Source organism: Ambystoma mexicanum, chromosome 3p, assembly GCF_040938575.1.
Source record: "Ambystoma mexicanum isolate Mex_15411 chromosome 3p, UKY_AmexF1_1, whole genome shotgun sequence".
NCBI classification, from domain to species: Eukaryota; Metazoa; Chordata; class Amphibia; order Caudata; family Ambystomatidae; genus Ambystoma; species Ambystoma mexicanum.
This window is the reverse complement of record NC_090925.1, coordinates 1200113772-1200139062: the sequence shown is the minus strand read 5'-3', so window position 1 is coordinate 1200139062 and position 25291 is coordinate 1200113772. Positions and strand designations below refer to the sequence as shown.

General features: G+C 44.4%; 1 protein-coding gene and 1 long non-coding RNA gene across 3 annotated transcripts in view; one reads left to right on the top strand and one right to left on the bottom strand.

The window, feature by feature from the left end:
* Nucleotides 1–25291, top strand: part of PKD2L2 (polycystin 2 like 2, transient receptor potential cation channel) — an 817035-nt gene that overhangs the window by 572829 nt on the left and 218915 nt on the right. For both annotated transcript variants that reach the window (XM_069652616.1, XM_069652617.1), the window contains exons 10-11: nt 464–584; nt 15384–15482. In XM_069652616.1, the coding sequence (XP_069508717.1) occupies nt 464–584; nt 15384–15482 (220 nt within the window). The remainder of the gene's footprint in view (nt 1–463; nt 585–15383; nt 15483–25291) is intronic.
* On the bottom strand, nt 21660–24935 carry LOC138581349 (uncharacterized). The gene is made up of 2 exons (XR_011304524.1): nt 24773–24935; nt 21660–23481 (listed from the first exon to the last, which is right to left on the bottom strand). It is a non-coding gene; the product is annotated as an uncharacterized lncRNA (long non-coding RNA).

Sequence of the window (25291 nt, the reverse complement as noted above, 5' to 3'; positions counted from 1 at the left end):
CCTAGGATTTTAACAATAGCATTTAGAAATGAGGCCGGGCAAAAATAAGCACAGTCAAAATTCCCCTTGCCCGATTTCAAAATCAGGGTAATACACGCTGATTGCATTGACACAGGGAGCAAATTTGTTCATGGACTCAGGTCTCAAAAAACAGCTTGGCTGAAAAAAGACAGTTAGTGACTACCACATGTTTCGATCACTCCTGTCAAACGCAGGTTTAAAATCGAGAGTAGTACAGGAATTGTCCCTTACGCTGGCAAGAGTGCCAGAAGATACCCTGATCCTATGGACCAAGGCAGCTGATTATGCAATGCATGGCACAGATGGAGCTTTACTGTGGTGTGAATGTGCGCACTTTCTTGTTATTACATTAGTTAATTGTGCATTATTGAACATATTATATTGGCCAATTGCTCAATAAAAGAAAAGATTAACATAAACATTTTTTTTATGTTCTCCTCAGTTTCACACAGTTTCGCATCATTCTTGGAGATTTTAACTTTGCTTCTATTGAACTTGTCAATCGAATCCTTGGACCAATTTATTTTATATCATATGTGTTCTTTGTCTTCTTCGTGCTATTGGTAAGTTCCTTTGACCATAAAATAGTAACAGTGTTGATTTAATGATCTACATTTTGAATACATGTCTATGTTTTATGGAAGAATGTGGCAAAAGAAAAAGTAGATTCACTTTCATCCCAAAAATCATTTGTTTGAGGTTGAGTGTGGAAAATTGCAATGTTGGTGCAAAACACCCCAGGGGTCATATTCTAAATCCCTTAATTGGCAAAACGTGGCTGTGAAAGTGGATATTCTGCTTATCGCCACTCAGTGCTACTTTTACTGATCGAGGGATTTTGTAGGATTTGTTAGGCAGTGTTGTGGAACAAGGTATACTTGTATGTCTGACCCTTTCCCGCTCTTGCTACAAATCTGCCTGGTTTACAACCTGCATAAGATTTCCTTGCTGGCGGTAAACCAATACATTCCTATGTAATTCACCTCAGTTTCCCACCTGGTAAAAGCAGGCAAACCAAAAAGGAATCAACTAAAACGGTCCCTCGCAATAGTTAATTTTTGGAGTCATTTACACTTTTCCACCACATAGTCAGAAAGTGAAAAGTAAAGGAGATTTTGCCTGTGTTTTACACTATACTTTTCCAATGCATGGTGGAAAGGATTACAATTCCATGGAGGGGACCTTTGTGCCATTTCCACTTTGGCGACAAGATCGCACTACCTATTGCAACGCTCTTCAAGCAAGCTAAACATCTGCTATTTGCAAACATTGCCAGATGATTGATATAGTTTTTGTGCTAATTTGATTAATTAGAATAATCTCTGTATTTACTGTTGACAGACGGGGCATTTTATACGTGCATGCCCAAAACACCTTGTCAAGCGTGCAGGAAACGCAAGACCCGTCCTTGAACCGAGCCAGCAAGACGGGCCGGCTGTCAGATGGCTCTCTCCCTGGTCCGACTGCCATGCACATATACTTTTGGCCAGCTGATCAGCTAAGTCATTTCCAGTTTTGTCTGGTCCCTCTACTTTGAAATGACCCTTGATCTTTTTCGAGTAGATGGTCATCCCACTAGAGGTGACCAGATCATCAATATTTTGTATTCATTTTCCATGTTTTAGTGGTTTGTTGTTAGCACATAGCATGCTTCTTGTTTTCCAATTAACCAGGTGCTCCATGAACCCATTCCGGACATAATCTGAATTAGTGATTATGACCAGTTCTTGAAGTTGGTGTTGGATAGCTGTGAGGATGGCTTGATGCACTGCCATTAGCTCTACCACCTGACTACCACGGGGACCAATTTTGTACCCAGCGGAGGGTTCCGAGGCATCATTCACCAAGTCATTCCCCACGGCAGCCACTAGTTCCTTTTCCCCGTTTTTGTCAACATGTTGGGAGCACCCATCCACATAGACAGTGGGCATTGGCTCACACTTGTCTTCTTCATAGACTTTGTGTGGGGAATTGAGGCACGCCTCCATGTTGTCCTTGATTTTAAGACTTTCATCCACAAGACCGTTTTCTCTGGCACAATCATGCAAGTCAGCCAGACCTTGCGCGAGGGGACTCTTCTTGTTTTGGCCATATCTGACCTCCACAGGAAAGCCTTGCATTGACAGAATCCAGGAAGTAATTCGGGAATTACTCACATTTCCGGCCCGGATTCTGTCACTTTGAAGATATTGCAGAGGCTGTTGTGGAGTCTCCACTATGATGTGTTCCTCTGGATGAACGGGCGGTAATTCTTCAATGGCCACACTGTTGCCAGGGGTGCCTTCTCACAATCGTTGAATTTTTCCTCCACAGAGGTTAAAGTCTTACTTGCATAGGAGATGACTTTATAGACCTTGTCATGCTTTTGGTATAATACTGCGGTGAAGCATGTATTTGAGCACCCTGTCTCCAAGAAGAACTCCTTGTTTTGGACAGGGTAAGCTAGGCAAGGTGCTTTTGAGAGGCTTCTTTTGAGTTGCTTTACTGCCTCGGCTTGTTCTGGACCCCACTCCCACTTGACTCCCCCCTTCAACAGATGGATCAGGGGTCTTGTGATGTCTGCGTAATCCTCAATAAACTTTCTACTGTAATTAGTCAGTCCAAGGAGGCTCCTTAGCTCATGCAGAGTTGTGGGGTCTTTTAGTTTCTGGAGTGCTTCTACTTTCTTTTCCTGGGGACAGAGACCCTCAGGAGTTATCTCATGCCCCAAGAAATTGACACGGTCCTGCACCACTGTGCCTTACGGAAAGATAGTTTTGCTCCGGCAACCCTCAACTGTGTCAAAACATAACAGATCTCAGCTATGTGTTCCTCCACAGTTGAGCTTTTGATCAGAACATCATCTACATAGGCCAGGTTACCACTTTCACCCAAGTCAAGCATGGCCTTATGCATGAAGGTATAAAATTCATTGATGGACTTGATGTAGCCGAAGGGTGTCCGGGTCCAAGTGTACTGCTGCCCCCCAAAGGTAAAGGCCAGCTTGTATTGGTCCTCCCTGCTGACAGGTACAGTCCAGAACCCATTGGTCAGGTCAATAGTGTATACCTTTGAGGCCTGGATCTGGGACAGCCCTTGGTCAATGTAGGGAAGAGGCCATCGGGATGTGTGGACCCGTTTGTTTAGCTCCCTTAGGTCAGCACAGAGTCTCCACTGGCCGTTTGGTTTTAAAATCCCCAGCACTGGGTTGTTAAAGGTGCTGTGGACTGGACAAATTATCCCACGGGACTCAAGGTTTTTAATTATTTCTGTGAGGGACTCCATGGATGCAAGAGGCAAGCAATATTGCTTCACAAACACTGGAGTCATGCCAGGGTCCGTGGGAATTGTTGTTGTATGGATTTCGGTGCGACCACAGTCATATGAGTCGACCGCAAAGAGATCCTGAAAATCTAAGAAAACTTGTTTCAACTTTTGCTTTTGCTCCAGAGTCTCACAGGCATCAGCTAGAGTGACTCTCTCTTTAACCGTCTGCCTGAAGCCTGGAAAGACTTCTGGTTTGGCTATCTAAGCGGCTTCCACCAGCTGGGTGGAGAAGTCCCTGGTTAAAGTATTGACCTGGACTGAGGGTTCCAGGCAGGGAAGGCAGTCCTTGTGGACCTGAAAGATCACCTCATCCCTCCTGAAGTCACATGTCACCTCTTCCTTACCATAAGGGCAGGAAGAGTACACCAGGAAATTCCCCCCATGCCGGGTGAAGATCCTGTCTGTTGTTGTGTTATTGTCGCTATCACTGTCAAAACAGACATTGGTCCTATCAGTTCATTACCTAAATCTATAGAAAAATGTTAGTCATCAACCGCCATTCCAATAATGGTGCCTGCGCCCAGAGTGATACTCCTAAGGTCGCTGTTATTCACCACTATTGGAATGGTGTCATGTTCTATATTGACTAATGGTTTAACCCCAACCCTTGCTGTTGGAGATGGGCGTTGAGGTGAACATATGCATCAGGATTTTGCAGTTTCTGTCCTCTTTTAATTTTTACTTTAAGTGGGGCTAGTCGTGTCTATCCTGGGATGGTGACTTCCTCTCCAATTTGAACTTCAACTGCATAGGGCAGCAATGCTTTTTCTGAATCTTCAAAGTCCATGGGATTACCCCCTTATCGGGACCAGGCTTTGAGGTTTATCAGGTCAAAACTAATGGCAAAGCGATTGAGAATGTCACTGCCTAAATAAAATGCAGCAGGGACATCTCGCACGACTCAACAATTATGTACTATGCTCTTGTTGCCTATGGACATTTTGAGCATACACCTGCTAGGCAGGTGATTTTTAAAATTGGGAGTTTCCAGGTCCATTTCCCATTTTTCTATCAATTTAAATGTGGGAATGGCTGGATCTTTTGGGAGTTTTCGGAAAATGGCTTCGCTGATGAAGCTCTTACCGTTGTTCACGCACACTCGGGCGAGAACAGAGTCCTTCCCCTCATTTAACTGAATAGGGATGAACAACTGTTCTCCAATCTTCTGAATGTCAGCTAAGCTTTGAGCTGGTTTCTCATCATTTTGGACTATGGAAGTGGGATTTTCTGATTGTGAATTCGAATAGAATTTCAGGGTGTTTCCCTCTAGTGTGGAATGCCACTTGAAACTGGAAGGAAGGTTGATTTTCAGAAATAGAGAGGAATTCCCATCACCAGTTTGTTGTCCTACTGCAATTACTTTTGTTTTGAAAATGGAACTCAATGTGATCCTGTTTTTGTTCAACCATGTGGCATGTGCCATTTAAACTAACATGGTTGAAACTATGTTTACATTTTATTGGTCGGTTAGTCTGGGTCCAGAGGACCTTGTTTACACAGTCTATTAGGAGATACAATCTGCGGAGGATGTAATTCCCCAGTAAACATGGTGTGCCCTCCGGAGTCACGACTATGACCGGGTGTTTCACCTTGTGTCACCCAATTTTAATCTCCAAATCCGTAGACCCTCGACAGGAATTTCATTCCCATTGAAGTTCTGAAGTTGTCCAGGAAGAGGGGTGAGAGGGATCTGGTATCTCTCCCCCCTTCCTGAATTCAGCTGATCAAAGGCTCTCTTTGACAGAAGGGTGGCTTGGGATCCAGTGTCCACCAGTGCCAAAAAAGTATATTTCCCTTGTACTTGGACCAGGGCATAAAAACTTCCCTCCTTCTTCTCAAGGGGGCAAAGATATTATGCATTTTGGGCCAGTTGGTGGGTTCGTTTCTTGGTTCTTGATTCTGACACAGAGGTAGCCTGTGTGGGAGCTTGGGGATCTGTAAGAAAAATGTGGCAGTTGGATATTGGGGGAGTTTTGAGCTCCCCTGGCTCTGATTCTGGGCCGCCCCCCACCCTTTTTGGAGGCAGTCCCCAGAGTATGTTTGGGCAAGGTGGTTTTCCGGCTTATCATTCTGGGGTACAATGATGGGCGATTCTAACTCAGTCCCCACATTTACCCAGTCTTGATTAGGATCTCTCGGGACCCATTTTCTTTGGGAGGAGTTCCCCCATCCCTGAAGGAGAAGATCTTTTTGCCAGAGTTTGAGGACCCCTCTCCTTCAAATTGGATGACACTAACCTCCTCCACAAAATGGATCTTATTAGGGCCTTTATTTCTCCTACCCGCCCTCTTTTCCTTAGGTTGCAGACATTCGGGGGCAGGAGATTTTGGTTACGGTTCCTGGGTTTCTAGGGCATTTTCACAAGTGGGGAAGAAAGCTTCCTCTAAGGCTTTACACCCTACCTTCCCCCATGCCTCCTCCTTTGGAACCAGTGAGTTGTCAGGGTCTCTGCCTGTCATTGTTCTGGTGTACCAGACTCTTGGTTTGTGGAGTTCTGAGCCACCATGTTCATCTGCGGGTTCTGCTAAGCCCTCAACATGCAACCCAGATCCTGGGACAAGTTCTGGACCTGGCGCTCCCGTTGGGACACCCGCTCTGGCTGGTACGGGGGTCTCTGATCTGTCCTAGGTGGATCATGGGAAGGGTAACTGTCCCTCCTCCCATAATACCATAGGTTGGGATAGTTTGGGTAACCCTCCACCCTTGGCCTCACTCTCCTGGATTGGCCTGTCTGGGCTCAGGAAAGTGGGGAATGAAAGGAGGGTTGTTTTGTGGGTTAAGGTTTTGCGGGTACCGGGAAAAGAAGCTCAACCCGGCATTTGGGTGATTACTGCCCTCCTGGGAAAGTTAGGAGCAAGTTTCCTGGGTTGGTACCTACCTGGTTGGATCCCCCCCCTTGGGTTGGGGGAGTCCACACATACCCCAAGATGGGGTTGTTGTCCTTGTAACGGGGGCTAATATAATCAGGGGAGTTAGGGGTCCCATTTGTGGGATTACCTCCCTGACTACCTGATTGGGATTGGCCCGAGGGCCTTCTGGTTCTTTGGTTGGAAGAATTCTGTACAGGAATATTTTTAGCCCCCCCCCCCCATCTCCAGATCTAACATTGGGGCAACTTTCACCTTCGCCACCTTAGCAGCAGCAGGGGTGTTGGCTGGTTTGGGGTTTTTATTGGTGTTTTTATTCTCTACAGGTTTCTGCACTTCATAAATACGGGTCGCCTGTTCAATGACCCAGTCCAGTGATCTCTTCTCGTGAAAGTCCCTCACCAACTAGGTCATGATGTATTTGGAGAGTGCATGGAAAAAGGTGTTAATGAACTCCCTACTGTCTGTGCGCACCCTCCATGTGGTCTGCACAAAGGCACCTTTAAGTTCATGCACAAATTCTTGTGGGGCCTGATCTTCCCTTCATTGCAGATTGTAGGCCGCCTTGCAGGCCTCTTGGGGATTTCTATGGACAGAAAATTGGTTTAAGATGGCCGCCCTGTAGGTGGACCATCTTGAGTGGTTCTGATCCTCCAGCCCGGCAAAGAAGCTGGAGTACTCAGGGGAGAATGTCCATTTTACATATTGGATGGAACTCTGACTATCTTTCAAATGAAAAGTATCCATAATCTGTTTGCATAACTCAAGTTGTTCCCAGACTGAATACTTGCCATTTTTGTGATAGGGAGTTATAACACTCCTAATTGCCTTGATCTGCTTCAGGGGATCTTTTAGTAGAGCCCTCTTAATTTTGTTGTCTTTTTGGGCTTAGTCACCCTATTCATCCTCTGACTCAGAGGCACTACTACTGGAGGTGGCTATCTGATCCTCCAGGCTTGAGAAGGGTTTGCCGAATGTGGGGGCCTAGTTTCCCTATTCCTGTGGTGCTCAGAAGAGTCTTCTGACTCTCCCCTGTTCCCAAGATTGGCGCAGTACCCCCACCCCTACTTCCCACCTGGGGAGAAGTTTTTAGGATACTCTTTTTGGGCTTGATTTCCTGGAGTTCCCCACCAAATTTTACAAACTGATCCTTTGGTAGGAGGTATTTTTGAGGATCCAATTCCCTGACTCTCCCCTCACAGGAGTCTTCCTGATCAGAGAGGTTAGCCCTAACATGTGGGGATCTCTACAGAGACGCCCGTCCATCAATTTCTGGGAGGCGCTGATCTGTCATTCCCATGTTACCAATTCTGCTGATGTCTACCATCCCCATGGTCCTTGGTTCATATGAGTCAGTGGACATAAAACTAGCAGAGTCCATGGTACTGAAGGGGTTAGAGTCTCTGATTACCGGGGTCCTGATATTATGCTCAAGGGTTTCTCTGTCCATCCCTACCTCTTCTCTTTCAGGCCCTATTCCCTGGTGATATGCCAGAATCTGAATCCTTTGCTCCTCTATCAGGGCTTTACTGGTCTCGATAATTCACTCTTGCATGGCTATCTGTGGAGCACATCATTCTTTTCACAGAGAGCCTCATTGTCTCTCTGCGCTTCCTGTCTGGTTTGGAAATACTGGGCCAATTTCTGTTGCAGGAGACTCACCTCCTGAGTTTTATCATTATTTGTCTGGGTGTTCTTTTCCAGAGCATCCTCCACCCACCTGGTGTGCTCTAGTAGCTTCTCATATTCTGTTTTTGCTTCATGGAGCTCCTGGAGGGCCAGCTTTCTTTCCTCTAGCTTGGTTTTTAATTGGCTCACTTCCTGGCCTAAGGCATCCCTCCCTGATTTAGATGCCCCTCTGTTCAGCTAAGTCATCCCTTTGTTTTTTAAATACACTGGATTTCTGGCACTCATCATCAAATTCCTCTTGAGAGTGGATGTCTTTAATAATTAATTTATTATTTTCCTCTTTCAAGGGTCCTATTTGGTTTTGTAAGGTGACTATCTGTTCTATGCATGCTCTTTTATAATTTAACTGTTGCACCAGTTTCTGCTGATTCTGTTGTAAAGAGTCCACCCTTTCCTGACACTCCTCTTTCAGTGCCTGTAATTGGGTGTGTTGGTCTGCATTCTCTTGCTGTAGGAGAGCCAGATTTTCTTTTAGTTTTGTCAGATACTGCCTAGCTTCTGTCTCTGATTCTTGGCTATTCTGTAGCCTTTGCTCTGCAGAGTCCAGATCAGTCTGGATTCTTTCTAGCGTTTCCACTTGATTCTTTGCCAGAACTATGTTTTCTGCATGCTCTTCCTGCATTACTCCTATGTGGAGATACAGGTAGGCCACTATTTTGGCAATTTTACTCTGCTCCCCTTTCACTTTTGGAGCCATGTACAGTTCACTAAGCTAAGAGCTTGGTGTAATGGGCCCTTGTCCTGCCATGTGTCCAGGTCCATGGCAGTGGCCTGTTTGATTTTTTTGCAGCCAGATCTGCTCATTCTGTTCTGGCCACTCACCCCTGACAAACAGTTTGTGCACGAGGTGTTCCCTAGCAATACTAATTTCTACTGGGATCGCCATTTTTAGAAATATCAATTTCTTTGTGACTTGTTTCAGGGTTAATTTACATTTACAAACAGGCCTGATTTTTGAAGTATTTATTTTGAGAGGCGCTTGTACAGTGTAGCACAGTACACCAACCCAGCAAGGTGTCTGTACCCTGCAGGCTAGTATGCTGTGTTAGACTGTCACGGGTGGTAACTCTAACTCAAAATCACAGCACGAGCCCCCAAATCTGTTAAGGATTTCAATGAGGCACACACCCTGGTCTCGCCTAGCATGTAATGCACAAATGAAATACTTATTTATTGTGTCTGACGTTTGGGATGGTTCAGGATTTGGGCCTACCTGAAAAGAGTGCAGCAAGTGCTGAGGCCTTGGCTTGGTAAAGAAATCAGGAACAGGAACAAGATGAAGAATTCTGGAACACGTGGAAATCACGATGGAGTCAGGAATCAGTGTGTCTGTGTGTGGTGAAGTTCCCATATAAGTGACATCACTAAGTTTATGGTAGGGCCAGAATTGCAATCCCCACCCCCAAGGCTGTGATAGGTAAGAGGTACTTGCCCTTTTCTGGTTGGAAGTCAGAAAGAGCTGTCATATTTTATGATGGGATTTGGGAACTCCCACAATGATTTGAACCACAATTTAACTTTCACACAAATACACATTTCTATAATTATGCCCTCTAATAAAATCAGACACATATATTACATATTTTGTGGGTTACCCTTACATCTAACTCCCATCTCAGTGAGAGCTGGCTTTGTCGTTCTGTGGAATTTTGTCAATTTTAATCATAACAGTTTGGCCTAACAATTCCTAATTCAATACATAGCTGTGAAATCACCCCTAGAACACAAGTATACAATATTATATTTGCAGCATCAAAACTTTTGTTCCTTATGTAGTACAGGGTTCACTCATGTCTTCACAGAAATGGCATAAAATTAGATTTACAACTACCAATTTTTAGATTTGTCCTTCTTCATGTGGCAAAGTTAAAGGTTTTCAAACCTTAATCACAAATAGGCATTGAAACAACAAATGTCCTTTAGCAGTTTATTTTTTACTTCTTTCAATTGGCAACAGCTGTCAAATTCCTTTGATCAGGGCGGGGTCCAGAGGGAAGTTTCCTGTCCCTCCCCTGAAGGGGTCACTGTTCAGCCTGCCACTGTCCTTGGCTGGGCCACAGACAAATGTCTAATGAATTCTTTGTTCTGAGTATGCGAGAACCTCCCCACAGCAATTAAGCCTTCCTGCTAGCAGTGGAGTGTCAACCATTCCCAGGCTGTAGCTGTCATATCAGAATTAAATATTTAATTATCTCCAGACTGGGTTACTTTAAGTTGCCTAGCTCTTTCATTAAAACATTTAAACGAACACAGTTTATTGGGGATTTTGACATTTAAAGAATTAGGCGTTTCAACAAACATGCTTTTAAACAGGCAATTTTGCACTTCTTCCTGGAAAAAGCACATTTAAACTGAATCCTTTACATCAGAGTTTCCTCTGCAGCACACACATTTTATTCAGCACCAGTTATTCCCTTAAGTGCTGAGATATGTTTGGGGTCTGGATGTATGTCCTTTTAAATTCAATTGTTCACTGGGAAATGAATGGATCTAGCGTCAAAACAGCACTGTGAAGGTTGCAAATCTGTATTTTAAAAGGCATTTTCGGTTTTTTGGCCCAGTTCTGCAGCCTTGCTTCTTGTTAAATATAACAGCACCCACTGGCATGCTCCTGCAGTGAGTTCTGTTTTCACCCCCACTTTGACTGTGTGTGGCAGGGGTGTGCAGCCTTTTGCGATAGTGACCCACACGCAGTTTTGCAGATTTTTGCGTGCACAGGGGTTAGCGCATCAATTTTTGCCTGTTTCTTTCCCCATTTGTAAAGTGGTGCAGTGGAGCACATCGGCATGGGTAAAAATATCCCACACTCCACTCTCTCTGACAGCTCACTAATCAACCTAGATAGCCTAAATAGCCTTCAATACACTCCCAAGGCATTGCTCTTGATTTCACATTCATATTTTTCAGCCTGTTCTGCTCTGCTCTTACAATGCACCCATATCCCTCTGACCATTTTCATATTCATTCACTTCACCATTTCTATTCCTCTCTTATTCTCTCTCATCACCCTCTCTCATCTATAACTAAACATAAATTCAAACCAAGTGAACATCTTGCTACAAGCTCTCTTGCTGCCACTTGCTTGCATTATTGATTGCCTTTACTGAATTCATCTTTGCACTGTCCTCCCCCTTTAATGATGACCACCTTCCCACTCCTTTACCCGCTCCAACCGGCATCATCACCCATGGGTCTCCTCATCCATCCAACATCTGAAGACAACCATAAATGGTTGCTTATGGTACTGGTACAAAAGCCAACCCCCCACTCTCCTTGCTTCCTAGAAGGACTCTCTACTGATCTTGACCACATGTCTTGACACATCCACATACATCTATTACCCTAATTTGTTTCCTCTCTCTGCTCACACCTTCCTAAACTATCATTAAACTATCATGGACCCTCCATGCCATGCATCACCACAAGAATCACTCTATTTTCTCCCCTAACTCTGCTTCTCCAATAAAGTCACCAAAATAATAAGTGTATCCAATCTTCTATCTCCTCCACCCCCTCTATTATTCTCCACCTCTTATCATCCTTACACTGTCCTCTCTAATCCACTTCCCATTCATCTCACCTACTGAACCTCTACCCATCTTTTTCTCTGCCAACTAATTATGTACTCCCATTGAACCTGTTGCACCACACATTGTTAAGGAGCATCCCCCTGCATGTTTTCATGTATGTGGAATTAGTGTGAATGTATCTGGGTTAGAGCAGCTCAGAGTAGTTGGTCTAAATCAAGACACGCCTCGTTACAGCAGTCTATTAGAAGTTCTTCTTGTAACCTAACAAGATTGTCTCGCCTCTTGGGGTATCGTTGAACAATGTTAAATAGATCTATCATGCCACATGTAGCATGGACAGTCACTAGCATGTTCACAGTGCCAGGCAAATATCACAGTGGGAATGCTAGGTTATTAGCTTGAGGTGGGGTTCTATGGTAGCCATCAAATGTTGATGTTGGCTCTCAAAGGCTGCGGTATCAAACATGTTTCAGGTCCCCATTCTATTACATGTTGGCATGAGAGCTGTGCAGTGCTTGCAGGTGATTTCACGGGAGGGAATTGACTATATGCCTTAGGGTCATCAATCATAGAATTTGGGCTGTCTAAGTCAATCTGTTTACTGAGCTGCTGTAGGGGTGCAGATGGCTATTGTGCTGGTTGGTTGGATGGTTGATTAAAGGAGTCAAGAATGGATTCAGGAGGTTCTTTTTATGGGTTACAACGTGCTATGATGCGTAGAGCAGGCTATCTATAACCTTTCTTAGTTTTCAGAACACTCACATTTGCTCAGAAGTCTTTATTCTTTCAGTTATCTTGTACATTTCTCTGTGCATCTTTCAGTGCTCCTGTCTCCTACCCAGTATGTTATTTAGGTATTTTAGGGTGCTAATCAAAAATAGCATCCCGTTGATTCTGGTTGACCATTGGCTTCACAGGCTCCAATGTTTCTCATTAATAACCAACTTTATGCAAACCTAATGTACCTTCCTCAGGGAATTGCTGAGTGGTGCCGTCCCTCGTAAAATAGTGCCATTGATCCAGAAACGTTGTACAGTACATTTAATAAACTGTACTCCATTTAGGAGGGAGTGATACTTGCTTACTCCGACAACTTTCCATTTCCACCAGGGTTAAACAAGGAAGGATTTGTATAGATGGCTGCGCCACTCTTTTACAATTCCGTACGCCACTGCACTGAGACAAAGTGCAGCCCCGACAACGTCTCATTATTGCTGCTCTTTCATCATGTCCCTTGCCATTTCACTGAAACAAGATTGATATACAACAGTTGTTGGGAGAGAAGAAAAAGGCAGGGCTTACATACATAAGGGGGTGGAAGACAGAACAAGTCTAATTTAATCTTATATATAGGATGTTTTCTTTTTATTTCCTTATTTGAGTATAGTGCAATATAGTTGATTACAACTTTACACACTTTACATAATAATGATACAATTCATATGATCAAACATACATATTGCAACAATACCACAAACCACACGTTATTACAATACTTCAAATACAATATTTCACAGTAAAAATTACTTCATGCTCTTTCATTAGACTTTGCTCTACAAACAACCACTGATTAGTGACAGCCAATATTAAAGATATTTGATTACCTGAAAGGCAATTCATTTTATTTTATTTATTTTATTGATCATTTGTAAGGCACTATATACAACAATATTGGGTTTCCAAGCACTACAAGGCTAAATGGGGAAGGGAACAATTGAAATAATAACAGTAGCAAGAAAACAAAAAGCAACAATAATATATTTACAGTCATGGTCCTACTAGGCCTTGTGGCATTTGGCAGTGCAAGTGCATTGAAGAGAAGTGGAGGAGACGGGGATCGAAAGGGGGAGCAGAGGAGTGGGCAAGTGCTGGAGGAGAGCTCATGAGGGAAGTGGTAAGTGGAGCCAGGAGGAGAACCTCAGGCTAAGTGCTAGTACCGGCAACTCTCAAGCGTGGTGTGAGGAGCCACCAGGCAAACAGGCAGGGGCCTGCAGGACAATGGAGTGGGCAGGGGGTGGGGTGGTGCTGATAATGACTGAGAGGAAGGGCCTGAGATCCTGTGAGGTTCATGAGGATCAGGTCATCCATCACAGTGGCAGTGGGGTGATTAGCAAGGAAGGGGAAAAGGTAGAGAAGAGCAGAGTTTTGAGCAGTTTCTGGAATTTAAGGATGCCTGGCTCAAATCTGAAAGGGGTAGGGAGGCTGTTCTAAAGGGAACCGCAAGCAGCAGAGAGACCTCCCCCACTCTCTGCTTGGAAAACCGCTTGACAGTCACAGAGTTGGAGTTAGAAGAGCATAGGGCTCTAGAAGGGGAGTATTTAAGGAGGGAAAGTTGGAGATAGCATGTTCCCTGTCCCCAGCATTGTGGATGATGCTGAGGGTCTTTTAAACTATCCCCCTTTTTTCATGTGCTCTTATTTGACACACAAAAAGTGCTTACTTTTTTGTAGATGATCACATTATCTTCACATCATACATTAAGCATGCCTTTGTCATCCAAAGAAAATCAGCTATGTTACCTTTTCACAAACTATACTTTGTCGTGAGTCTTTAAATCTTGAAAGTACATTTACAATACCACTAGCTATTTTTGTAGCTTTCTGCTGAATTGCATTCTGGTGTTTCTACTATTCGATTTAAGATGGGGTGGGGGGCAGTGCTTCAATTGTATTAATGTTGATTCATGTACGTATGTAAAGAAAACGTACTTTCTGGTAGTTGCAATGCACCTCATTTAGTTTGGGACATTTTTTTTTTATTCAGATTGAATTTTAAGTGCCGAAAGTCCTTTGACAAAAAATTAAAAGGTTGTGATCAAAGTACTTTTTTTAGTTAACCAATATTTTGCATCGAACTCTAGATACCTTGGGAGTCATTTTCTAGGTGCCCCGGATCGGTAAACAAGGTGCTAAAGACAGTTGTTACAGTATGACGCCTGTATTAACAGCTTGTTCTTGGCTCTAGGAAATTGTCTTGGTTTTTGCAGGCTGAGTGAAAGCATCGCTGCTCGCCATTCAAAAACATTGTGCCTCATTGCAAATTTGCCAGTTCGGGAACTACGGTACTGGTAAGCTTGCCGGTACCGTAGTTCCCGGACTGGCAAACTACGAGTTGTGCTCGCGGGTGCCTTGCTGCCCGCCAGGTCTGACCTGATAGACAGAGCGGCACCCGCGAGCCCAGCATGACGGATGCACCGGCATCATTCTGAATTGTACCGGTGCATCCGACCTCCTCAAATGGGAATGGCAGTAATAGATTCCCGCCCCTGGCAATGAGGACATACAGGGTCCGCCAAGGTTGTAATGGCCCGGTATGTCTCCATTGCCAGAAGCCGGAAATAAATGCAAGTTCGGCGGCAGCCTGCCGGTTTTACCGGCAAGGTTACCGTTGAACTTGTAATGAGGCCCATTCTATTTTCTTACTGCCGTTTCTTACTCCTACGGGAGACGCCTTTTTTCATACCTGGCAAACACAGGTGGATTCCATAGGAACTGATTGTAAACGCCTCCTGCAATTGTTTGCAGTAAGCCTTTACACTTTTTCCCAAGACATACTGCAACATTAAGGTGTAAGGACGAATTCAGCGGTTTTTCTACTTTTTCTGCTAGGTGGTAGAAATTATTGAAATGGCGTGGATGGGATATTTTGTATTGAAGTGCAAATGCAAGTTGCCCCCTCCATGTGATTCACTCTTGCATTTAAAATGACCCCCATTGTATTTCAGGTGCAATACATTCAGTCATACAGTTAAATATCCATATGATTATTGAAATGATATAAAGCCCCATAGTTTAAGTAGATAAGGTGGAATGCTTGATAAAATATAGTTGTGTGCCCTATATTTCTTAATATTAACAGTTGACTTAAAGGCAACGGCATTTGATGAGATCAATAAAGCTTTCGGGAATTTATCATCCCTAAATAATTATATAAAGTTTTCCGCTGTTGACCTGCTTTTCTTGTTTTGCAGAACATGTTCCTGGCTATCATCAATGACACATACTCCGACGTGAAGGCTGACTTTTCGGTCAAGCGAAGTGAATTTGAGATTGGAGACCTCATTAGACGGGTAAGTACAATGGCTTGAATTGTGTGTGCAATGCTACATGCTAGTGTTCACTCTGTTCACCGAATGTTATGATGTCACCCAATCTATCTCGATTGACTGATGTCAGAGTGATGAAGACCACAACTGGCCTTACAGGTTGTGAACCCGTGTCACACAGGCAGGAACCTGATGTCTTGTGAGAGACAGTTACTCACTTGGCAATTTGGCCAGCTATAATTTGGAAGTCTATGGGGGTCATGTTAGGTTGAGGCCAGGTTTTGCACCTATTTTTACACTCTGCCTAATTTTCAATGTTTTTGTAGGAGTAGTGCAGCAGAACACATGTTTCGTGTCCGCTTACCCTTTCCTCTCTGCCTGCACAAACTATTGGCTTTATTTATACCAGTGTGACATTTTCATGCCGGCGTAAAACCAATGGAAGCGTAGCATCCATTTTAAATGCCTGTCCCAATTTTGAATAGTGATAGGCAGTCTCACGTTTCCCATAGAAGGCGGTGGAGGCGATTTTACCTGTTTCAATACTTTTTGCAACTACTTCTTGGAAATATTGAACATTGCTTAGAGAGGCTTCAAGTTCACCTAAGTGCAATCATTTATGGTCCAATCTATGCAATTGACCTTTTATTTAAAATGAGGCCCTATATATGTTATGTGATGTTCTCTTATTTGTAATTTACACTTTGCATCACAGAGTCATACTCCACAATCCCAACAACCATCAAGGTCTACAGTGCTGAGAGCACCTGGAGCTGTGCAGCTAAAAAGGAAAGTGAATGATCTTAGGCTGGTGCTCACATCAGAATGTTTGGAATGAGGTCCATCACAGCCATTAGCAGAATAATTCCATTACGGACCTACAAGCCAATCAGAATGCTCAAATACAGTCTACATTTACAGCTACATACCTGGTTACAAACATTCTGACTTTCCTTATAAATTTCACAACTACATGTGCTGATAGACCTCTATACCCCGGGAAGCGTCATGATGAAATGACATTTCCCCAACTTCTATCCCTTGCCTTCACTTTAGTCAATAACGTGGGGCCAGGACATGAAACAGAAATGATGGCCCTTCCCTCAAAAGACTTAGTGATATAGTGCATTTCCAGCATGCTGATTGGCCGAGAGAGTCTACAATGGATTCTGTGTGCTAATATAGGTTATCAAAATGATGAAAGAAATATTATAATAATGATTAAGTACAGGCAAAAAGTTGCAATGTGCAGCACAACATTTTTGATGTGGATATTCTTTGTTCTTGAATACATAATTAACTAAAATACAAGGAGAGCAGCAAAGCAAATCGAATGGGGACGTTTCACTGTCTTATAAAATGAATAGTAGACAGCAAAAGGTATACTGTTAGTTGCATTCCAACCAGCATGGCGATACAATAATAACACGCGGTCAAGGAAGTTAATTTGTCCTGGGGGGCAAGGGAGGAGGTGGTCTTGCCATTTAGGTAGGATGTGAAGCCTGCCCAATAGTCCTTAGGGTGGGCCGTAGGGGGCCAATCGTTCTCTCTCTATATATGTATAGCTCTCTATAGTTATCCTCTTGCGCATTGCACTAAGCGAGAGCCTCGGCCAATCATCTACCACCAGGGCCTGCTGTGACCACCAGCCCATACCAGCACAGTGCTACCAGCAGGGCAACACCCACGAACCTACGATCTTGCCTTGTAAAGCTCCTGGTAAGACCTAGCCGGCATGCCTCGGGGCTGCCTCAGGGCTGCCTCGGGGCTAATGATCACATGCGCACACAGTATTTCATTTAGCGCTATCCTTAATTTCCTCCAGTATCCCCCACGACATGTGCAAGAAATCTGCATCACTCTAGACAAAAACAATCCCACTTCTTCAATGTCATTCTAGTACTAGTATATTTACTGACCTGAGGTACCACCACCAACCAACACAGGAGGCAAAACGTATTTTCTTTAACAAATACCAAGATGTGTTGTATACAAATACATCTATATTTTATTTAATTTTGAATTTTTTACAATCTTTCCAAAAATGGTTAAAGCTCACTCAACTATTTTCTATCAACATGGGAGATATTGATAATAAACAACACAGGGCCTATAACTCAAGTTACAAATATATGTTTTAAAAAATAAAAAATAACAATAGTGTATTTCTCACTGCATACTACTTCATGCAGACTACACTACTCACTATCCATTTATTGTCATGCTTACTCAAACATCCAACATGTTTCTTTCTATTCATTACATTTAAAACCACATTTCTCTGGAAATTTCTCAGGGAAGACCCTGTGTGACAACCTCCATAACCAGTCTGACACTACTTAGTCATATTCATTCCACTAGTTGTACACAATTAGTTATTCAAACATGTTTTTATTGCACTTCTATCCCGGTCTCCGTTACTCCTCAGTGCCACCTGTGATGATTCTTCTGTGATGGTGACCCTGTCGGGTTTCTGCATCAAGCATTGTACAGCGCGGGCACACTATCTGGGAAGAAGGGTCAATTCTTTTCTTTTTTTAAGGGATACTATGTGCCTTGTGAACACATTAAAACTGAAGCAACTTATGTTTGTAGTTCATACACGCAGTCTTGACTGGTCTACATATGTATCCCCAGTCCTCTTCCAATAAATCATGGCCTAAAGCACGTTTCCACTTCCAACTGGCTGCCTTCAGCCTGCCGCAACACCACCCATGGACCATATTGTTCATTGTCGAGAGTGTGTATTGTGACTGGTCGTTACTCATAAGTAGCTGTGGTACATTGGAGGGCTGGGGCGCACGTGGAAATGTGTTAAGTATCACCCTAACTTCACCTTTGACCCTGTGGTAGATCATTTGGAACTTGAGTGTTCCGCCCTCTATAGTCTCATAGTCAGCCACAGAGATTAATTTCCCATCTCTCAACCAGTCATCCAATGTAATCATACCCAGCATAGCTCTTGCCCTACACACCCCAGGTCAAATGAGCTATCCAGGCCACTAATTCTATTGAAGAATAGATCTGTTGGGCTAGGGGTCGGCTGGTCATATTTCACATGTAGATAACCCAGTGCAGATGTGGACGTATGGATTATGTTAATCTTTTTATGTGTGCGCGCCTTTTCCCCCACCTGGTTAAGACAATTTGATTACACCAGTGGCGTGATTGCCCCTTAAATTAAGCCATTAACTCTCAGAAGACTGCTTTGAAAAAAACATTGGCAGGCACTTCAAGTGCAAAGTTTGATGGTAAGGCTTGAGGAAAGTGAGCTCAAAAAGTTCCCATGGGCAGGTGTTTTAGGCTGGAAAGAGCAGAAACTGTGTGGGAACGGCCATGGGGATTATTTATTTATTTGTATTTTTATTCGGCATTTGTAAGGTGCTTTATGCAACAGAATTGTGTTTCAGAGCGCCACAAAGCTAAATGGGAAGGGAACAGTGGGAAATAATAACAATGGCAAAAACAGTAATATACAATCGTGATCCTACTGGGCCGTGTGGCATTCCACTGTGGAAGTGCAGGGGGAGGAGATGGAAGCACGAACAGTGGTGTGGGCAAGAGCTGGAGGAGGGCACAGACGGTAAGTGCTAAGGGGAGCCAAGGAGGAGAACCTCAGGCTAAGTGCTGGGACAGGCGACTCTCAAGGTGGGATGTGAAGCCACCAAGCAGGGGCCCGCAGGGCAGTGCAATGGGGCTAGGGGTGCTGGTGTTGACACAGGGGAAGGGCCTGGGATCCTGTAAGATTCATGAGGGTCAGGCCACCGGTCAGAGCGGCAGTGGGGTGATTAGCAGGGAAGGGAAAGAGGTAGAGAAGAGCAGTTTTGAGCAGTTTCCATAACTTAAGGAAGTCCGGATCATGTCTGAGAGAGGCAGGGAGGCTGTTCCAAAGGGAGGCGCCAGCCAAGGAGAGAGACCTGTCCCCTACTCTCTACTTGGGGAAGCATTTGACAGTCAGAGAGTTGGAATTAGAGGAGCGTAGGGCTCTAGCAGGGGAGTATTTAGGGAAGGAAAGTTGGAGATAGCGTGGTCCCAGGCCCCAGAAGGCCTTGTGGATGATGCAGAGGTTCTTGAATGTGATCCTTCAGTCACCGGGAGGCCAGTGGAGAGACTTTAGGGCTGGAGAGATACGGTCCCTGGGCTCGAAGCTAAAGGAATTAGTCTTGCAGTCCTGTTCTGCATTAGCTGGAGGTGGTGAAGAGAGAAAGAGGGAGATTGGGAAAGAGGCTGTTGCAGTAGTCCAGCCTGGAGAGGACCACAGACATTGAGCTTCTGGGGGAAGGTGAGAAAAGGAAGAATGCCTCAGAGGAGGTGGAGCTGGAAGTGGAACTTCTTGGAAAGGTCCATGATGTGAGGGATGAAGGAGAGAGCGGAGTTGAAGATGACCCTGAGGTTTCTGGCCTCACAAGAAGGTCAGGGCAGGGGGCCCAAAGATGGTGGCCAGGGGTTAGGTGGAAAAGAGGATATAGGTGTCCCGATGATGAGGATCTCAGTCTTATTGGCATTGAGAATTGCCATGTCTGAATGGTGGACAGTCAGGGATGAGAGAGGAGGAAGTAGAGGGAAGGTTGAAGGAAAGCTTTGTGTCTTCAGCATCACACTGAAAATGAGGAGAGAAGGAGTTGATTAGGTGAGCAAGAGGGGCGAAATATATATTGAAGAGCCATGGCAATAGTATAGAGCCCTGGGGGACAGCACAGGTAGGGTTGAAGTGGTGGAGGAAAAAGGTCCCAGATGCAACTGGGAGAGGCAGGTAGTGAGGAAAGATGTCAGCCAATCCTGTGCCCAGTCATTGATGCTGAGAGTGTCAGAGAGTCGTTTTATGAGGACCGAGTGGTTGACCATGTCAAAGGCAGAGGAGAGATTGAGGAGAACGAGAACAGGAGGAGAGTTGGAGTCGAGATTTGAGAGTATGGTTTCACGGGTGTTCAGAAGAGCAGTTTGTGTGCCTCTGGATGTCCGGAATCCAGATTGACAGTCATGAAGGCAACCAACAAGATCAGCGTGGAGGGTCAGTTGGGGGAGGACCAACTTTTCCAATAATGGGGTAGTAGAGATTGGGCGATAGTTAGCTGGGTAGGATGGATCAGCAGATGGCTTCATTAGGAGAGCGTGCACAAATGACTGCTTGAGGGATAGAGGGAAAGGGCCAATGGTGAAGAAGTTGTCACAGAAGTCAGCAAGAGTCATGGCAAGAGAGGACATGTTGTCCTTGATAGTTCTGGAGGAGCAGGGGTGCACCTGTTTGGAGGAGGCCTTCATAGAGCGGACCATTTTAGAAACCTCAATTGCTGCTATGGGCAGGAGGTAGGAGAGTGAAGGGTGTGGCAGCAGGGGGGCCAAAGGAGGCAGGGGAGCAGGTGTGGGAGAGGAGATTGGGTGGAGGAGAGTGAGACAGGATGTCCTAAATTTGGATGTGAAGTGGGAGGCCAAAGCAGGGCAGAGAGCCTGGGAAGGGAGGGGAGAAGTGGAGACTGTAAGTGGATATGCAAGTTCCTTGCAGATTTTGAAGCGTTTGGCTGTGTTGTTAGTGGCTCCAGAGATGCAGGCTTGGGTGTGTGCCAGCTTCTTGGAGCAGATAGAGAATGGATATTGCATTTGGAGCAGGCAGCATGCCAGTATGCCAAGGTCTGCCACTTCCATTCAGCAACTCTGCACCTGCGTTTCAGAGATGCTAGATCAGGGTCTTGGTGGTAGGTTTTACATGAATCCCGATGGCAGAGATAATGATGTCAATGGTGTTAGAGATGGCAAGGTGCAGGTTAGCAAGGACAGAGTCAGAGGGAGAGCCAAGTGTGGGTCTGGGAGGGGGAGGAAGGTGGAGGTGACACTCGCTTCATCGGTCAAATGATGGTGAAGGAGACTGGCAGTGCAAGGGGTGGCTCGGTTAGAGGGCCGAGGGGCCCCAGGTGGAAGGAAAGGAAACTCTTTTCTCTCTATTCCACTTTCTCCGACAACTTAGAACCAACCATTACTCTGACAACCCATCCTGTGCTCCTATTAATCCCTTTGCACCTCAAACAGTCAAAGACTGAGTGTTTGTCATTTTCATTCACCTGTCCTCCGTCACCCACTTCTCTCTCAATGGGTATGTCTCAAGCTTGCTAAAAATGGCCATAGTCATATGTACACTAAAATAAATAGTGCTGAACTGCTGACTGTAGACTTTAGTAAATCCAGAAACAATGAGAGATGCACCAATTGCAGAAACACAGCTTTAATGGAAGTGCAAAATAATGGCTGGGAGGTCAGCCAGTCTTGTGAGACTGAAAAACTGAAAATCTCTCGACACGCCCACATCTGACAGTAGTATTTAAAGGCGAAAACAACAAAAGTAGAATACATTTGTTTATATTCTAGACATTAGGTGTAACCACATTCTGACCATCCTAAGTCAGCATAAATTGCCCTAACTTGATTGGTTAGTGCATTGACATGTTACATTTGATGTGCACTTCACCACAGATGACTTAATCATATGCAGTTAGTATTCAGAGCGAAATCTGCCCCCACAGCAACAAACTAAATACAGTGCTATTTTCTCCCGTGTGACCAGATATCTGGGCACCACAAGCTATTCCCTAAACCAGTTGCTCTCTCATGTTAAAAGCATGTCCTTGCAGCTATAACGTACCCATCTGCATATGCCAAGGACACACACCATTATTTCATAGTGTGGTCGACTCTCTGAGGAAGGTTGCATGAGAAAGTGTAATCAAGGCCTAATTCTTTTGAAAATAACGTGTACATATTTGTGCTGCCGGCCACTCTGCCGCATACTTGGCAGTCCAAAGACTCTTCAGGATGTGGCAGAAACAAAAAACAATTCAATAAATGGCAGAAGTCATTCCAATAAATGGCAGTCCTATTCACTTCAATAACATTTAATAATATTCGCACAGCCTATATGTTCACCTATCTTTAAAACATTGCACCTGCATATTTAAAATCCCCCCTCTTTAACCTTGTCAAAAAGTGTTTTTCGGTACTCACACTTTCATCACATTTCTCAAATCCCCTGTATAGGCTTCTGGGCTACATGGCAAGAAACAACAATCATGCAAGGCTTGTCCAGTTGTTCATTTTGAGTATGGGAGTTTTTCACAAGAGGGATAGCATCAACAGACTGTATAGTTTGTGACGTCATAGGTACTACTTTAACCATCGGTCTTTTGAAACACCCCAGGACCAGTTGGCCAGTACAATAAAGAACCAGCAGCAAAACGATAGGTATCAATACTTTGAGAAGACTACTCATCTATGGGGGCACCCATGAAAAAATGGATGTGAATCTTTCACCCTTTCCAAACCCCACCTTCTTTCTCCATGGTGGTGCGCAGAGTGTGCAGAGCTTGTATTGTCTGTGTGAGGCTTCCATTGTCTGCAGCGTTAGAGGGTATGAACGTGCAGCAAGAAGTGCGCCATCTTGGGCAAACCTCCCCATCCCCACCCCGCTTGGGAGTTAACATGTCAAGCACAGAACAATTCTGCAAATTGGTTAGTCTTGGGGCACAAAGTGCCCCTCTAATAGCATTCAGCCATTCTCTGTGTCATTGGCCACTTGAATGAGCTCCCACTCTGTTATTTGCATCCACTTAGCGTTTGCTCATGCTTGCACATCAGGAGTGAAAAATGAAGCAAAGAAAATTCTGGCAGTACTGAACAATCGGTATTCCTGTGGTATCTCATTCAGCTTGTCACTTGATCCCTGCGATAGATAGTTACCTCTGCGGCGAGGGTGCAGGCACAGAGATCGGTGTGCCCACTGATGCAATAAGTACATGGGCTTGGTCACGGATTCTTGCGGATTGCTGTGATGTTGACATCAGTTACTAACAGGATGGGAACTTGCAAGGTTGCCATGGAACAAACACCTCCCTAGGATGGCAGCAGTTGTGTGTACCCCAGTCCACCACATACCCAGTATAAATCCACGAGAGCAGCGGTACCCCCTTCAATATCAGGAAGATTGACCATTACACTGCAGTTTGAGTTCACCACCACAAAAATGCTGCCGTTGCTTCTGAAACACAAAAAGAACCATGTCAATTTCATAACTTTAGTACGGGGTTTATATTGATCTATCCAAGTCAAACTGTTCACGTACTTGCCCCATATGGCAGAACAAGTTTAATTTATTTTTAGAACCACATCCCTGGGTAGCCCACACATTTTGACTGCCCTGCATCCAATCAGTGTACAACAAACAGGGTAGTCAATTAAAAGTCTAGGTGGGAAAACAATTGCATTCCTGCCGTTATATCCCATAGCTTTTTAACACATCAAAACTGACTTTGAAGCACTATCCTAAACATACATTGCCATTATCATGCAAGCAAATACATCAAGACCACTCAAGCTGTCCCTCAATAAGAAGCACGCCCTGACCGTGTCAGGAGAGGCTCTCCCTAGGTTGCAGGTGGTGCGCCGCCTATCTAAAATGGATAGAGAGAGAAAACTCTCCCTAATCACCAATGACACACTGAATGAGTTCTGAAAAATGTAAAAATCCAAAAGCGGTGATCTCAGACAAGTATACTTAGATAATCCTGTCTGATATGTGTTCTCAAGATGTGCACTGTCTAAAGGAGTTTCTCATAGCCTTGTTAACCAACTAGGTAGCAGGCTCGAGGAGCATCTATAAGTCACTAATGGATACTAACAATCGAGACATCCCACGTGCGGGATAGAAATAAAATGACACTCACAGAACCCTGTCTGCTTAAACAGGTGTAAACAGAATGTAACAAGCGTATCCTAACACAACTTCAAGGATATTATCATAATCACAATGGGTCGACCAGTTTCGATGACTGATATTATTGGTCTCATCATCTTCAGGACCTGGTTATTCACATATCGGCATTTCTCCATAAGAAATCTGCAGTTCCGGATTGGGAGAACACCTCTGTCCCATATAGGGAGAAAGGGGAAAGCAATTGGTCAACCCCTACCACTGTACAAGTGTATTAGAACATATTTATAAAGGTGCAACTATGGTCATTGTATCCAAGCAATGGTTGTGTTATAATGAAAGACAGTATGCCATAATTCAAACATGGACATTCTGGGGGTGGTAAGTGGAAAAATGTGACATGCCAAATTACTTCTCGTCTGTCCACGTCATTTGCAGAGGCTCATAATTGCCTCATGTCTGTTGGGAAAGTACAAGCGTGTGAGATGATTAAGTACTCGACACACAAGCTTTGTTTTCTCAAAGTTAAGTCCAAGGCAGGGGTGTGTCCTGTGGCATGTCACCCCTCGGAATTCGAGTCAGAGACGGCCAGTAGTCACAGTAGTCACTAAATGCTTACCTGCATCTTCTCTCAGCCGTTTTACTGGCGCACATCTCCGGCACGGTTTTCTGGCAATCAATGCCGCAAAACCGAACGTGTGAGATGTAGCCTCTGTGCTACGCGGCCAGGAGTCATGGCCGGAATGCTCCTCTATGGATGCTGTGAAAAACGGGCGGCCATCTTGGAAATTGTTCTTAGTCATCTGCGTGTCGCTGGCAGGCTGGCAATGTTGAAAATAAATTAGTTTTGTGGCTGACATTTAACACAGGTGTTATCAAAGATATCCTCACCTGACCTCCAAGTTCTATTGGTTTAGGAGGCAGAATGACGGCACAAACCCTGAATTATTAGGTTTTTCTTTATAATTATATGATATGGCATTTTTAATGCATCCTTTATGATTGTAATGGCTTATGATAAAAAAAAGATTTTGATGATTTTTTGTGCAAAAGTTCAACAATGGCAGTGGTTGTTTTTTGTGTCACCGACTTTGAATGCTACTCCAGGTTTTCAGATGCCAGTCTTTAATAACTATTT